The sequence below is a fragment of the Danio rerio genome, chromosome 13 (assembly GCF_049306965.1).
Source record: "Danio rerio strain Tuebingen ecotype United States chromosome 13, GRCz12tu, whole genome shotgun sequence".
In the NCBI taxonomy this organism is placed as follows: Eukaryota; Metazoa; Chordata; class Actinopteri; order Cypriniformes; family Danionidae; genus Danio; species Danio rerio.
This window is the reverse complement of record NC_133188.1, coordinates 53,702,501-53,718,759: the sequence shown is the minus strand read 5'-3', so window position 1 is coordinate 53,718,759 and position 16,259 is coordinate 53,702,501. Positions and strand designations below refer to the sequence as shown.

The 16,259-nt window shown below is 36.0% G+C and overlaps 1 protein-coding gene across 6 annotated transcripts in view; it reads left to right on the top strand.

Moving 5' to 3' along the window:
- lyst (lysosomal trafficking regulator) overlaps positions 1 to 16,259 on the top strand; it is a 192,206-nt gene that overhangs the window by 155,784 nt on the left and 20,163 nt on the right. For all 6 annotated transcript variants that reach the window (XM_021472744.3, XM_068218743.2, XM_073920308.1 and 3 more), the window contains 5 exons: positions 1,921 to 1,987; positions 3,617 to 3,773; positions 7,305 to 7,445; positions 10,297 to 10,514; positions 12,944 to 13,174. In XM_021472744.3, the coding sequence (XP_021328419.1) occupies positions 1,921 to 1,987; positions 3,617 to 3,773; positions 7,305 to 7,445; positions 10,297 to 10,514; positions 12,944 to 13,174 (814 nt within the window). The remainder of the gene's footprint in view (positions 1 to 1,920; positions 1,988 to 3,616; positions 3,774 to 7,304; positions 7,446 to 10,296; positions 10,515 to 12,943; positions 13,175 to 16,259) is intronic.

The following is a 16,259-nucleotide window of genomic DNA, read 5'->3' as shown; positions in this document are numbered from 1 at the left end:
AAGAAATTAGACTTGTCATTAAGGTTTCTTTATGAATGGAAAATTTAAAAATCTGCATTTATTATGTTTATATTTATTTAGTTTGTTTAATTTATCATGTCTTTACTGTCACTTTTGATCAATTTAATTTATCATGCTTAGACTTTTTAATAGCAGCAGATCAGATTTTCAACTAAAAATGAAGCAGCTAACTCTTTTTAACATTGGCAATTTAACTCACAGGCCACTTTATTAGGTACACCTTACTAGTACCGGGTTCGACCTCCTTTTGCCTTCAGATCTGCCTTAATCCTTTGTGGCATAGATTCAACAAGCTACTGGAAATATTCCTCAGAGATTTTTCTCCATATTGACATGAATACATCATACAGCTGCTGCAGATTTGTCGGCTGCACATCCATGATGCCAATCTCCCATTCCACCACATCCCAAAAGTGCTCTATTGGATTGAGCTCTGGTGACTGTGGAGGCCATTTGAGTACAGTGAACACATCGTCATGTTCAAGAAACCAGTCTGAGATGATTGAGCTTTATGACATGGTGTGTTATCATGCTGGAAGGAGCCATCAGAAGATGGAGACACTGTGCTCATAAAGGGATGGACATGGTCAGCAACAATACTCAGGTAGGCTGTGACGTTGACACGATGCTCAATTGATACTAATGAGCCCAAAGTGTGCAAGAAAATCTCCCCCACACCATTACACCACCACCACCAGCCTGAACCGCTGATACAAGGCAGGAAGGATCCATGCTTTAATGTTGTTGATGCCAAATTCTGACCCGACCATCTGAATGTGGCAGCAGAAATGGAGACTCATCAGAGCAGGCAACGTTTTTGGTGAGCCTGTACGAACTGTAGCTTCAGTTTCCTGTTCTTAGCTGACAGGAGCGGCACCCGGTGTGGTCTTCTGCTGCTGTAGCCCATCCGCCTCAAGGTTGGACGTGTTGTGTGTTCAGAGATGCTCTTCTGCAGACCTCAGTTGTAGCGAGTGCTTATTTGAGGTACTGTTGCCTTTCTATCAGCTGGAACCAGTCTGGCCATTCTTCTCTGACCTCTGGCATCAACAAGGCATTTGTGCTCACTGGATATTTTCACTTTTTCAGACCATTCTCTGTAAACCCTAGAGATGGTTGTGCTTGAAAATCCCAGTAGATCAGCAGTTTCTGAAATACTCAGACCAGCCCGTCTGGCACCAACAACCATGCCACGTTCAAAGTCACTTAAATCCCCTTTCTTCCCCATTCTGATGCTCACTTTGAACTGCATCAGATCGTCTTGACCATGCCTACATGCCTAAATGCATTGAGCTGCTGCCATGGCTAATTAGAAATTTGTGTTAACGAGCAGTTGGACAGGTGTACCTAATAAAGTGGCCGGTGAGTGTAAGTGAAATGTTTCTTGATTATCAGATCATCATATACTGATTTCTGAAGGGTCCTATGAGATTGATAACAGAGGGAATAAATTACTTTACATTTATAAAAAAAAATACATTTAAAATGGATTCCCATAGAATTTTCATTTCCCATTTATTTTTATGTCATATTATTTCTATAATATTTCACAATTATAATGTTGTATCAAATGCAGATTTGGCGAACTGAAGAGACTTAAGTACCACTTTAGTTAAGGTCAACGCTCATGCTATTTACTATTGGTTATTACCTGCCTATTAATAAGATATTAACTGCTCTTTAGTAGTTAGCAAGTATAATCTCAATCTGCAACTCTAATCCTAAACCCAAGTTCAGCCTGACTAACTAGTCGGGTTAAACTAGTAGTGTTAGTTATTGGTTTGTTAATATTGTGAATTGTGAGCTTCATTAAAGTGTTACAGAAACTTCTTAGCATATTTTTACTCTGTAGTGTATGTAAAATAAACTGAAGATGCTCTCTTTGTGTTTTTGTTGTAACAGGAACCTCAGCAAGCCCATTGCAGTGCAGTCTAAAGAGAAGGAAGACCGTTATGTGGACAATTACAGGGTACTGCAGCTCTGCGGGCTCTAATTCCTGTTTACACCCCTGCCTGTTAACCAATCACACTGTGGCTCTGTTCCAAAGCCTGCAGAACTGCCTACATAGGCAGCATTTGTAGGCTTCATAGACACAAACCCAAAAGAAAGGTCCCCTCTAGAAGATCATTTTTTACCAGCGATTTCATATAAAGAATGGTAGATTTTTTGGGTCATTAGAGAAAAATGTTTTCAAGTTATTTTTAGTTACTCTTTAGTTTAAGTAACAACTCACGCCATTTACTACTGCCTCATTACCTGTCTGTTATTCAGATATGAACTGTTTATTAGCTCTTATAAATTATGATTTTATTTTATATCTCCAATCCGACCCAATAACTAAACACAACTACTAGCTTACTAACTATTAATAATCAGCTAATTAATAGTTTATTAAGCTAAAAGTCTTGGTTAATGGTGTGTTAATAGTGTGAATTGTATATTAAAATACAGCGTGACCATTTTTTTATTGATGCATTATTTTCTGAACAAAAAAGTAACAGGCAGCTGACTCTAACTAAAATATAATTTAGTGTAACAATTGATTATATGTTTAATAACTCCTGTCAGGTGTATTTAGAACAAGAATAATGTGATGACATACTCTATGACTCGGTTAAAGGTGTAATGATAACAATAATCATTATTAGTAAATTCTAATATTAGTCAGTTATCATCTGATATGTTTATATCTTGCCATTATTTTTTCATATATATATATATATATATATATATATATATATAAATTTCAGTAATATTATTGAATAATAGGCAAATGATTATATGATATATGTACAATACAGTTTTGTAAAGTAATATTTTCTATCTATATGTTCTGTGTGCATGCGTGCGTGCGTGCGTGCGTGCGTGCGTGCGTGCGTGCGTGTGTGTGTGTGTGTGTGTGTGTGTGTGTGTGTGTGTGTATATATATATATATATATATATATATATCGGTCAAAAGTTTGAGCTCAGTTTTTTTTGTTATTAATTTTATTTAATAATTTAAATTATTCTGTTCATCCAGGTTGCATTTATTTAATCTAAAAAAAATTAAACTGTTAAATATTTATTTATCACTTATCTTATGTAGTTTCAATTGAAGTTATAATTTATAATTTATTAGTAATAATAATAATAATTAATATTAGAGTGATTTTTGAAGGATCATGTGACTCTGACGAGTGGCGTAATGAAGATGAAAAATCATCTTTGAAATCACTGGAATAAATTATTAAATTAAATTATAAATCGCTTTTAAACAGTTTTTTTTATAGCGCAATAACATTTCACAAGTTTTTCAATGTCTACTGTATTTTTTGTTTAAATAAATGCAGCCTTGGTGAGCAGGAGGAGCTTATTTTAAAACATTTACAAATCCTTCTGACCACAAACTTTTGACCTCTCGTATATATAAATATTCCTGATATGCTGTTTTAATTTTTGGGACGCAGCCAGTTTCATTCTCCATATTTATAAACATTCTGATCAACATCTGTCAACATCTGATCAACATCTGTCAACATCAGTAATACTCTGCATTGTTGAGTTATGATCTGTGATTATCTGAGCGTAAATGTGTCTGGCATTGATTTGTCTGCAGTATCTGGAGGAGGAGTATAAGAAAGGCAAGAGAGAGGACGACCCTATGCCCCCTGTCCAGCCTTATCACTACGGCTCTCATTACTCCAACAGCGGCACCGTCCTGCACTTCCTGGTCCGACTGCCTCCTTTTACCAAAATGTTTCTGGCATATCAAGGTCAGTTTGATATCAAAATGTGCAGTTGAAGTACCTCCTGAATTATTAACCCCCCTGTAAATTTATTTCCCCAATTTCTGTTTAACAAAGAAGTCTTTTTCAACACATTTCTAATCATAATAATTTTAATATCTTATCTCTGATAACTGAGTTATTTCATATTTGCCATGATGACCGTACATAATGTTTTACTGGATATTTTCATGATACTAGTATTCAGCTTAAAGTGACATTTAAAGGCTTAACTTGGTTATTTAGGGTAAAGTTAGGGTAATTAGGCAAGTCATTATATAACAGTGGTTTGTTCTAGAGACAATCCACAACTAATATTGCTTAAGCGGGCTAATAATATTGACCTTAAAATGGGTTTTAAAAAATTAAAAACTGCTTTTATTCTAGCCGAAATAAAACAAGTAAGACTTTCTCTAGAAGAAAAAATATTATAAGAGATACTGTGAAAAAGTCCTGAATCTGTTCAACATCATTTGCGAAATATTTAAAAAATAACTTCACAGGAAGGCGAATGATTCTGACTTCAACTGTATATCTCAGAACCAAATTCACTGTATGAAGTGTAAGAATCAGCTCTTCGGTTCTGAAAGGATCTGTTGACTCCCTACAGATTCACGCAAAAGTAGTTTGAATCAACTTAAAATAGTTCCACACTGCTTTTCACTTAACAAACATTTAATTATATGAGTTTATATCAACCCACCATTTCCACAAGTGCTGTTACAATCCGTGCTTTACAGATTGTTCTGACTTTTTATAACCGAAGTAACAGAGTTGACCAGAGCATAAAGACTTATTTTTTATCACTGAAATTACAAAAAAAATATGTTTCATGCTAATGTTTATTTAACTTAGTACAGTAAACACACTAAAAATGATGGATTAGGCCTTTTTATTATAATTGATGCTGAATATGTAATTCAACAGGCGGAGATAAATAGGTATAGTGGGAGTCTCATAGTCATATTTTCAGGACAAAATGTGTCTAAATAAATATAAAAATATTTCTTTTAGAGATAACTAGATCCAATTTGTTGTTATTCAAAATAAAGTTTATCTTAAAGACAGAAAGACTGAGTCTGAAGTGGCATATGGTCCATCAAAAACAGTATGCCAGCCAAGTAGTATGTCCGAGTATTGTAAAAATAGTATGCGAGAAGTACCCGGATGATCTACTACTTCTGGCAAGATTCTGAAGTGCGCATCCGATAGACGCTATGCTATATTCATGAACAGAAGTGAATCGACGCAGTTGATATTGTAGGTTACATGTTCACGGCAAATGACGGATGTAGTATGTCCAGTTTACATTCATACTACTCACAATCATACAATAGAGAGCCAGTGCTTCCCACATCATAAATAGTTAACTATATGCGACGAACAAAGCATAATTTAATTTTTAACAATAATTTTATGTATTATGACACTGTTATACGCTGTTTCTTTTGAAATAAAAAAGACATCCACTATTTCTCTTACTTTTATGCTGTTCAAGAGCCATGTGCATCCACTGACAGGTCAAATCTGCTGCTCTCTCTCTCTCTCTCTCTCTCTCTCTCTCTCTCTCTCTCTCTCTCTCTCTCCCTCAAGTTCTAGGCAACCTTGAATGCCAAAGGATTTTAGATATGTATATAAATGTGCTATATATGGAATATAGCCTAATGACATCATAAATTAATAAAATATACAGCAAATGAGAAATAAATGATAGAAAAAGGAATAAAAACAGACAATATCTCTTAAAATATCATAATTACAAGACTAAAACGTGTAGATTTAAAAAAGGCAAATGCATTGATTAGCTAATGGTGTACATATATTGTGCAGCCAGTTTAGAGCAGTCATCTTGTCCTCTCAGAGAATATAGTTTTAAAGTTTTTCTGAATCGTTTAGATTTAATTCTGTTTACCTTTATTTGTATAGTGCTTTTACAAAGTAGATTGTGTCAAAGCAGCTTAACAGAGAAGTTTATAGTAAATTGAAACAGTGTTGTTCAGTTTTCAGTGTTAAAGTTCAGTTCAGTTTAGCTCAGTTCAGTGTGGTTTAATAATCACTACTGAGAGTCCAAACACTGGAAAGCAAATCCATCGATGCGCAGCTCTACAGATCCCAAACTAAGCAAGCCAGTGGCAACAGCGAAGGAACAAACTTCACCAATTGGCGAAAGTGGAGAATTAAAAAACCTCGAGAGAAACCAGGCTCAGTTGGGCACGACCATTTCTCCTATGGCCAAACGTCTTGTGCAGAGCTGCAGTGTAGGCGCCGGAGGCTGGAGAATGCTGGAATCAGCGAAGACTCATCTGTCCCGGGAGGGTTACAGGAATCAGTCTCATGCTCTCCCCTCCTCCATGACCACCACAGCAGCTGCTCAGGATACGGCCTGGTCCAGGATTATGGAACCTTGGGATCATCTCGTTGCTGGTCTTGGATTGAATGTGTGGCAATGCATAGTCTGAAGACCTCGGAATGAGGATCCCCAGGTGGAAATACAGAATAAAGACAATCATAGTGTATATAAACAACATGCAGAAACCAGCATAGAGCACATTCATGTACCATACCGCTAAGTGATGCACTGAGTGTGTGCTTTACTAAAAAGATAGGTCTTCAATCTAAATTCAAGTATGAATTACTGAATTTTTGAAGTAAAAAGGTAGTGCAAAAAACAATTAATGAACGACATTTTAGGAAATTTAGACACCCAGGCCGGACTAATTTTTTTAAGTGCCAAAAAAGAGCTCCTCTGTGGGTCTGCAGTGCACATGAGACTGTCTGTGGGAGTGTTGACAGTTCACACGCGCACTGAATGAAACGGGTAAATGAGAGAGGATTTTCCACTTCCTGATCGATCACGGTTGTATTAGGCGGATACAAAATAGTGTAAAAGGATGATAATAATAGTAAAAAGGCTGTTAATATACCTGGGCGACCCGCCCAAGTAAAGTCTATGTGTGGGAAACACTGTAGGCGATTTCGGATGCAGATGTACCTGCAATTCTAGAATGACCCACATATGCAAATGTGTATTGTTTTATTTAGTTTAAAGGTTCCACTTTTTTTATAAGATCCTCTCTACATCATTGTTTATCCCTGAATAATTACATGATCTTGAATGAGTTTTCATGTGTTCCTAATTTGCATAATCACAGGAAGATTTCTGGAATCAAATCCTCCAAACCTAATGCAAGTAAAGCTTTAAAAAGGCTGAATGGCTGCTCCTCACACAGCTGCAGCTCGTTCAGCTTGTTCACCATCAATTACGGCTCGGCAGCGCTACTTTTTTAATATTTAACAGCACCTGCGTTTGCGGCCAGGTCTTCAAACATGCTAGCGTGATGCTTTTAAAGGCTGTCATTGAAAAGAGTCTGTCTGAAGTCTCACGCTACACACATTAGCCTCAGAAAGACGATCAGCCTTTCATCCAGCCTCCTTCCTTCTCGCTCTATTTTTAGTTCAGCTGCTTCATCCATTTCAGCTTACACAAGAAACTAATGAAAGGTTTTGTGCGTCTGGCAGACCAGAGCTTTGATATTCCTGACCGAACCTTCCACTCCATGAACACCACGTGGCGTCTGTCGTCCTACGAGTCCATGACTGATGTCAAAGAGCTCATCCCAGAGTTCTTCTACCTGCCCGAGTTCCTGGTCAACAGAGAAGGTCAGCGCTCTTTTACACCTGCTTTTGCAGAAATCTGATTTCTCAGTCTCATGAAGAGTATGTGTGACACTATGAAATCTTCAATCAATCAGTTACATAAATAATGCATGTATTTATGTATTTTTCGTCTTTTCAAAATTGATACAATATACAATCATTTTGAATCTATAGAGTCTGTTTGTTTCCTTCCTTTATTATTTTATTTTTACATTTTTTAACTAAAATTGTGTCTAATCAGTTTCATTCATACTCCTTCTGAATTTTTCCCTATAAATTGTGTTTTTCATTTATTTCCAGGATTTATGATCTAATACATCATTACATCACTAGAATGTTTTATTTAATATTTTATAATCTAATCAAATAAACATTTCACTGTTTCTTTTTTGGAAATTAAAAATGGATAAAATATGTGCAATTTATACATAATAGTAACAATAAAATGTTAACATTATTTAAATCGTTTTTATTTTATATAAGAGCTGTACTGTGCAGCTTTTATTTTGATGTGTAGTTGTTGTAAAGACTTTCCTTGTGTGTTTTGTTGTTTCCTGTTAAAATGAAAACACAGATAACATAATTTTTTTATAATCTGTGAAACAAGTTTTATTATGTATACATTTTTAAATCATTTTAAAAGCCCCATTATGCACTTATAAGATCATATTTTTGGTTTTGGGGTCTCCAACAGCAGGCTGATATGCATGCAGAGTCAAAAAACACTTTCATTGTCTTATAATATGCATTTATTTTGACCTAATTATCCCAACGAGAGATTCATTTGTTCACAAAACCCACCTTAATGCATTGCTAATCTGCGCTGATTGGTCCGATGACCCAGTCTGTTGCAATTGGTCGACTGCATTCAGAGCGAGACAGAGAAATGCCCACCCTGGCTTATCAACATTGTTGAAGTAGTCAGAGCGCAGAGTTTATGTGTGAGCCCAATGCAGGAGTGCGTTAAAGCAATGCAGTTAAACATCAGCGTATTGCTCTACTCATAACCATAAGTAAAAACAGCGACACACATTCAGTATTAATCTACCCAGTGGCAAAAGCTAAACAATTTTGAAACTTGACCGCCACGTGTGTAGGAACAGCTGATGGTGTGGCCATAACACCATAGCAATGACAAACGGCAGAGGATCGCGAGCTCACAAACACATTTGAATTGGTAGAGAAAGCAGCACACGTTACGTTTTCAACATGGTTTTAGACGCGATATGTGAATATAAAGTTAACCAGATACAGTACAAAACGCATGGAGCGGTTACAATTAACAAAACACAATTAAATACATAATTTGCAATATAGAGAAAACAATGAGGCAACCAATTTAATCACACTTACACTTGTGAAATGGAGGAAGAAACCGATCTCTGAACTGTGAACTGATAAAGTTCCTGTCAAGCTCTGACAAAGTCCTATACATCAATAGTCTTTTCTGATCCTTTGTTTAACAAACGACCGACGAATCGCCCTTTGCAGGGTAGATTATCGCACTAATCACCAAAATGTTCATTCATTAATGTTCACTCCTCTTCAGTGCTTCCTCTGTTTCTGTATTTGGGCTTCCAAATGACACGACACAACACAACACAAACGGAGAAGTGCGTACAGTTTAATTTAATTACGATCCACAGAATTTTAAAAAGTATATAGTTAACATTTAACAAAGGACAGCTTCCAGAATCTCTCAAAGTTCAGTGCTGGATTTGGCTAAAAACTTCTTCAATAGATAAAGCTGTGGATTGTGAGCCACAACCTATAAGTGTTTTTATTTGTTAAAATTGATCAACTACATGCACAATTACTAGCGTTAATGATATGTTGTAGCGAGGATGTAAACAAGGGTGTAAATAACAGTAAATGCTGTTTGGCACCGCTAACAATTTAGCTATAAATTCATATTTATTCATCAAACCCCTGTAAACACAAACAATCTGCAGCAGTCAGAGCCTATTGAGGGCGGGCCTTTTGGAGGAACTAGGAAATATGACAGTGGTGTACAATCAAAGTAAGATATCTGAACAAAAAAAAACATATTTTCTAGGAATGAATCATGCTTTGCAGTGTCTCTTTATTCGGCTGTATTTCTTACGTTCTAATCTCAAATAACAAACTCGCAAAAGATATAAGAACGTTTTATATTACCTACACATGCGTATAACACAAATATGTGTGAAAGACACTTGTCAGATGTTATTTTAGAAAGCAAGCATGAAGTTCAGCTGTGTGCCCTTCATATTTCTGTCTGATTCAGGCATTCTGGTTTACACAGTGCAAAAGTGGTTGCTTGTAGGGGCGTGACATGGAGCCGATCCGCAAACCACTGACCAATATATATGTTAGCTGACCAATCAGAGCCTCTTAATGGCGGGCCTTTTGGAGGAACTAGGAAATATGACAGTGATGTTCATGTTAGCTGAGTAGCTGGATATAATCATATAAGATATATGAACAAATAACCTGATTTTCGACAAGTCGAGCATGAGCAAACATTGCTCTGCCTCTTATAAACACAACCAAGCCTAAAAAATACTGGACCACTCCTTTAAATATGATTGTTTTTGAGAAGTGTTATATAATGTGTTGTCATAAAGACATTTTTTAGACTTTTTTCTTTCTTTCTTGAATATCAAATACTAATTGTGGGATGCTGATGAATCATAAGCCCTAAAAATGTCAAAACCGAACCCGAAAATAACCTTTTGGTAACCTAGTTTTTGAAGGATAACTGCTGAATATTCATGTTCAAGCATTCTCGTTCAGCACATTAGGGTGGTATAATTTAAAGCCATCTTCCCTCTTCTAATGTTAGCGTGGTATTTCCCGCTTTCCCCTCTGGCAGGTTTTGACTTTGGCGTGCGGCAGAACAGCGAGCGGGTCAACCATGTGAATCTGCCGCCGTGGGCCAGAAATGACCCGCGACTCTTCATCCTCATCCACAGACAGGCTCTGGAGTCCGATCAAGTCTCGCAGACGCTCTGCCAGTGGATCGACCTGGTGTTTGGACTCAAGCAGAAAGGCAAAGCTGCGGTCCAGGCCATCAACGTCTTTCATCCTGCAGTACGTACCCTTACAGCACACTTTAACACTGATATTGTTTGCCAAATTTCTGGACGCAGGGTTTGTACGGGCGCTGGAAATCCTTGAAAATGTGTGGATTTTAATCTACGTTCCTTCGTGCTTCGATTTTGGATGAAGTACTGCTTCATTTAGAGTGTGTATGTTAAGTTTCAACTCAAAATACCACACAAATATGTTTTCTAACTCTCTGAAACTGACTCTTTTGATCTTAATTGTGGCATTTTGGTGACTGTCCCTTTAAATTCAAATGAGATTGAGCTCTTTTCAAAAGAGGGCGGAGCCACAAATGCCTGTGTGTCAGCATAGTGGCAGATTCAAAAATAAGACTAACATCCGATGCTAAGGAGGGAGAGATGGTCACTAGTGGGCGGGGCTTTCCTCCTCTGATGACACGTACAAAGAGAAAATATCAATCAAAGTGTTTCTGCAGACTGTTTTTATCAAGTCTGATTATAATAAATACAATTAACACATTTTTATCATAAGAAGCCGGCTAAATTCACAGACCTCTTATGTTTAAACCCTTTATAAAAGTGATTTGAATAGGTACCCTAATTATTTATCTTGCTAAAGAAGTAATAATACTATTTAAATATATAAATAAAGATAGTAAATAAGAGTAATTCAACCTTTGGCTTGGGGGAAAAAATAAAACATGCCATCAAAAATTGTCATCAGATTTCTGTAATAAATAGCATCAGATGTACAGTGATGAATTATGTGCATATATCTAAATATATGATTTGCCAAAACTAAACTGCTTAAAGGACCCTTTCCACATAACTGTTATGATGCGTTTAATGGACATCATAATCTTAAATCCTTTAACATTTTTAATATTTAGTTGTTGTTTTTTAAACAAATAAACATTTATATGTATTTATGCTTGTATTTTATTTTCTTTGCATCAAATTACTAAAAGCTAATGACCGCTTGTGTGGGGTGTGTGTAATGCAGTGTGTATGGGGGCAGGACAGTAAATCTGACATTATTCTCTCTTCTGGCTGCCGTCATCCATTTTCTGAAAGTCTTAATAACATCATCCTGGAATTTTTCTTTTATTATTTCAGCAAATAAGAATGTTAAATAATGATTTGTTGTTCTCTCCCATTCACTGTGATCAGAATTTACCAACTATGATGCCTTCCGCCACTCAGAAACCCAGAAATGTGGGTCTAATGAGATTTTAGAAAAGGTGTAAGAACCATGTGGATAGATCCAAGCCTGTCTAAAAGTATTCATGTGCCATATTTTATCTCACAAGTCTACAAAAACAATATAAGAAATTTCATGTTGCCCTAAAAGAAATGTTTGTGTTTGATTAAATTGTGAAATATTGCAACTTTAAGTAACTGTTTCCTATATTAAAAACATTAACCTGTCATTTAGTACAGTAAGTTAAAGCTGAATTGTCAGCATTATTTTCACAAGTAAAAAATGTTAAATGTGATCCTTTAGAAATCATTGGATATATGATCTATATATATTACTTCATTTTTTGTGGAAACTATGAAGATGATGCACATGAGAATTTGAGTTTTGTAGCATTATAAAAGTATTTTTATCAGCAGAAGACGCTCATTGCTGAATATTTTAAATCTTTCACTGCAAAAATGCTTTTCCTACTTTGACTTTTTGTCTTGTTTTAGTCCAAATATCTAATAAAAATCTTAAATCAAGAATCATTTTCTAGACAAGCAAAAATATTGTCTTGTTTTTAGAAATATTTCATCAAAATGAAATGAGTTTTTCCTTAAAACAAGCTAAATAATCTGCCAATGGGTTCAGCAACATAAACATGTTTTCACTTTGAAATGACATTATTTTGTCTGCACCATTGATTTATTCATTCATTTTCCTTCGCCTTAGTCCCTTATTTATCAGGGGAATGAACCGCCAACTATTCCAGCATATGTTTTACACTGCGGATGCCCTTTCAGCCGCAACCCAGTACTGGAAAACATACACACTCATTCACACACACACACACACACACACATACACTACGTCCAATTTAGTTTGTTCAATTCCCCTATAGCACATGTGTTTGGACTGTGGGGGACACTGGAGGAAACCCATGCCAACAGGGGAAGAACATGCAAACTCCACACAGAAACGCTGACTGACCCAGCCCGGACTCTAACCTTTTTGCTGTGAGGCGACAGTGCTTACCACTGAGCCTCTGTGCCACCTCTTTGCCTAGACCATTGGCAGATTATTTTTCTTGGATTAAGGAAAAACTTAATTTTGACTTTGCTTCTTAAAAATGCTTCTTGATGTAAGGACTTTTAAATATTTGGCCCAAAAGAAAAGCAGTTTTTCAGTGTTCTTACTGATTTTTCTTCAGATATCAAAAATTTCCCTTTTATATCTTGAATGCACTGTTTTTTCTCTTCCTCTCTCTTCAGACGTACTTTGGTATGGACGTGTCTGCAGTTGAAGACCCTGTGCAGCGGCGGGCTCTAGAAACCATGATCAAGACGTACGGACAAACACCCAGGCAGCTGTTCAGCGCTTCTCACATCAGCAGAGCCGGAACCAAACTGCTGTCAGAGGCTGAGCTGCCCGCCGCCATGGGTCTGCTGGTGCAGCTGGCCTTCAGAGAGAGCCGAGAACAGCCCCGGGACAGCGGCTACCCGGTACACACACACACACACACACAGCATGAGCTAAATATGACACTGTGTTAGAGCTAAACAATATATCGTTTGAGCATCAATATCACAATGTGCATATTCCCAATAGTCACATCACAGGATCTCTAGAGGTTTCAAGCTAATTTACACCATTTGGACTCAAGACATTTTAGGTTTTCTGCCATTGGGTTTATATATTAATTTATTACAATGAAGACACTGTTAATTTACACTTGTTCATTGAATTTCTACATCTCAATACTGTTAGACTCTAATGAAAAACGTTCTGTTGTTTACTTAATTTTTATATTTGTTCTATTGGTTTCATCATCAATTTAAATGATATCATTTTGTGTATTTTTGTGTTTAAAATAGTTATTTTCCTAATAGTAATCTTGTGATATTATATATACAGTTGAAGTCAGAATTATTAGCCCCCTTCGAATTTTTTTATTCTTTTTTTAAATATTTCCCTAATGATGTTTAACAGAGCAAGGAAATTTTCACAGTGCGTCTGATAATATTTTTTCTTCTGGAGAAAGTCTTATTTGTTTTATTTTTGCTAAAATAAAAGCAGTTAATACATTTTTAAACACCATTTTAAGGACAAAATTATTAGTCCCTTTTAACTATATTTTTTATGATAGTCTACAGAACAAACCATCATTATAACTTATACCAACCAACATAATAACTTGCCTAATTACCCTAACCTGCCTAGTTAACCTAATTAACATAGTTAAGCCTTTAAATGTCACTTTAAGCTGTATAGAAGTGTCTTAAAAATATCAGGTAAAATATTATTTACTGTCATCATGGAAAGATAAAATAAATCAGCTATTAGATATGAGTTACTAAAACTATTATGATTAGAAATGTGTTGAAAAAATCTGCTCTCCATTAAATAGAAATTGGGGGAAAAAATAAACAGGGAGTCTAATAATTCAGGGGGGCTAATAATTCTGACTTCAACTGTGTGTATGTATGTATGTATGTATGTGTGTGTGTGTGTGTATATATATATATATATATATATATATATATATATATATATATATATTATACTCAATTAATTTCTTTCCAATATCCTGCAGCCCTGATTTACACATATATTGTTAGGTACTGTAATGATATAAAATCTAGAGTGATTAAACAAATTTAATTCAAACTAACCTACATTTCATTAAAAGTTAAACGGTAAAGATAATAATTAATATATTCATACATTGATTTTCTTTTTGGCTTAGTCTCTTTATTAATCAGGGGTCGCCACAGCGGAATGAACCACCAACTTATTTAACATATATTTTACACAGAGGATGCCCATCCAGCCACAACCTATCACTGGGAAACACCCATACAGTCTTATTCACACACATACACTATAGACAATTTATTTCATCAATTCCCCTATAGCGCATGTGTTTGGACTGTGGGGGAAACTGGAGCACCCGGAGAAAACCCATGCAAACACAAGGAGAACATGCAAACTCCACACAGAAATGCCAACTGGCACAGCTGTGACTCAAACCAGCGTGTTACGATAACCATGATATTTTGATTGCTTATTTTCTGTATTTTGACTCTGGAGAAAACCATAGCACTGTTTATTTCACTTTTATTTTTGCTTAGTTTTATTTATACATGTTTGGAATTGATTATATCTTAAGCAGATGCACTGCATAGAAAAAGACTTGATCATCCCAGTCAATCTAAACAGAGCTAAAACCGATGTGAGTTGGTGGATTCAGTAAATCTCAGGTCAGAATAATATAATAATATTAATTGTTTACATTTATATAGCGCTTTTCTGGACACTCAAAGCTCTTTACACATTGGGGGAATCTCCTCATCCACCACCAGTGTGCAGCATCCACCGCCAGACCGTACACCACACACCAGCTGATTGGTGGAGAGGAGACAGAGTGATGAAGCCAATTATGATATGGGGATGGTTAGGAGGCCATGATGGACAGAGGCCAGTGGGCAGATTTGGTCAGGATGCCGGGGTTAAACCCCTACTCTTTTTCGAAGGACATCCTGGAATTTTTCATGACCACAGAGAGTCGGGACTTCGGTTTAACATCTCATCCAAAAGACTAATATGAATAATATGTCTTCACCTGATGGTGTTACTCTTATTTTTAGGACTTTATAATGCACAGAAAATCAGCATCAGGAATGTAAATATTTATTTCCCAGAGATGGGTTGTGGCTGGAAGGGCATCCGCTGCGTAAAAACTAGCTGGATAAGTTGGTGGTTCATTCCGCTGTGGCGACCCCGGATTAATAAAGGGACTAAGCCGACAAGAAAATGAATGAATGAATGTAAATATTTAAAAATAATAATAATAATAATAATAATAATAATAATAATTACAGGTGTTATGTAAGAAAACAGTTAATCAAATAAAAATCTACATTTGAATATAGCTTAATTTGCCAACAATTAATGTTTCTGCTCTCTGTCTGCAATTGATATGACACAATAGAGATTCACTACACAGTTCATTTTTTATTATTATTATATTAGTTTTTTTGTTAGTTTGAGTTAAATTTGTCAAATAAATTTTGTTTAATTAACTGCTCGTTATTCTGCTTTGACCATGTCAAATTCGTTTGACAATATGTTTTTCAGTTCTGTTTAACAGAGCGAAGTTATTTCTGTTTTGATGAATGAGATTAACTCAGCTTTAATCTCCATAATCTTGACTCGGATATCATGCTACAGTAGGTGTGTCCTCTTAGTTAGCAGTGGTTTTCCCTGTACACTTATATTTGTGCGGTTTGATCTGCATTTGGATTCATGAAGAAACCAGCCGTTTTATGTAGTGTAATAAAGTCTTCATGTGTGGCATTTCGATAAAAGCGCATTGAATTTATGAATTATATAAAATTTTTGCAGAGCTCAGCCATAGTATCTGGATGCAGCTTTTATGATGCAAGTTGAGATTGCACCACTCAGCGATGCAATCTCAGAACCAATGCACTTTATGGAGTGAGTGATGTCACAGTGACAGGTCGGGTTAGGGGTGGGATCAGGTGAGCACATTAAAAAGCATTGGATGCAGCTCAGACTGCACTGCAC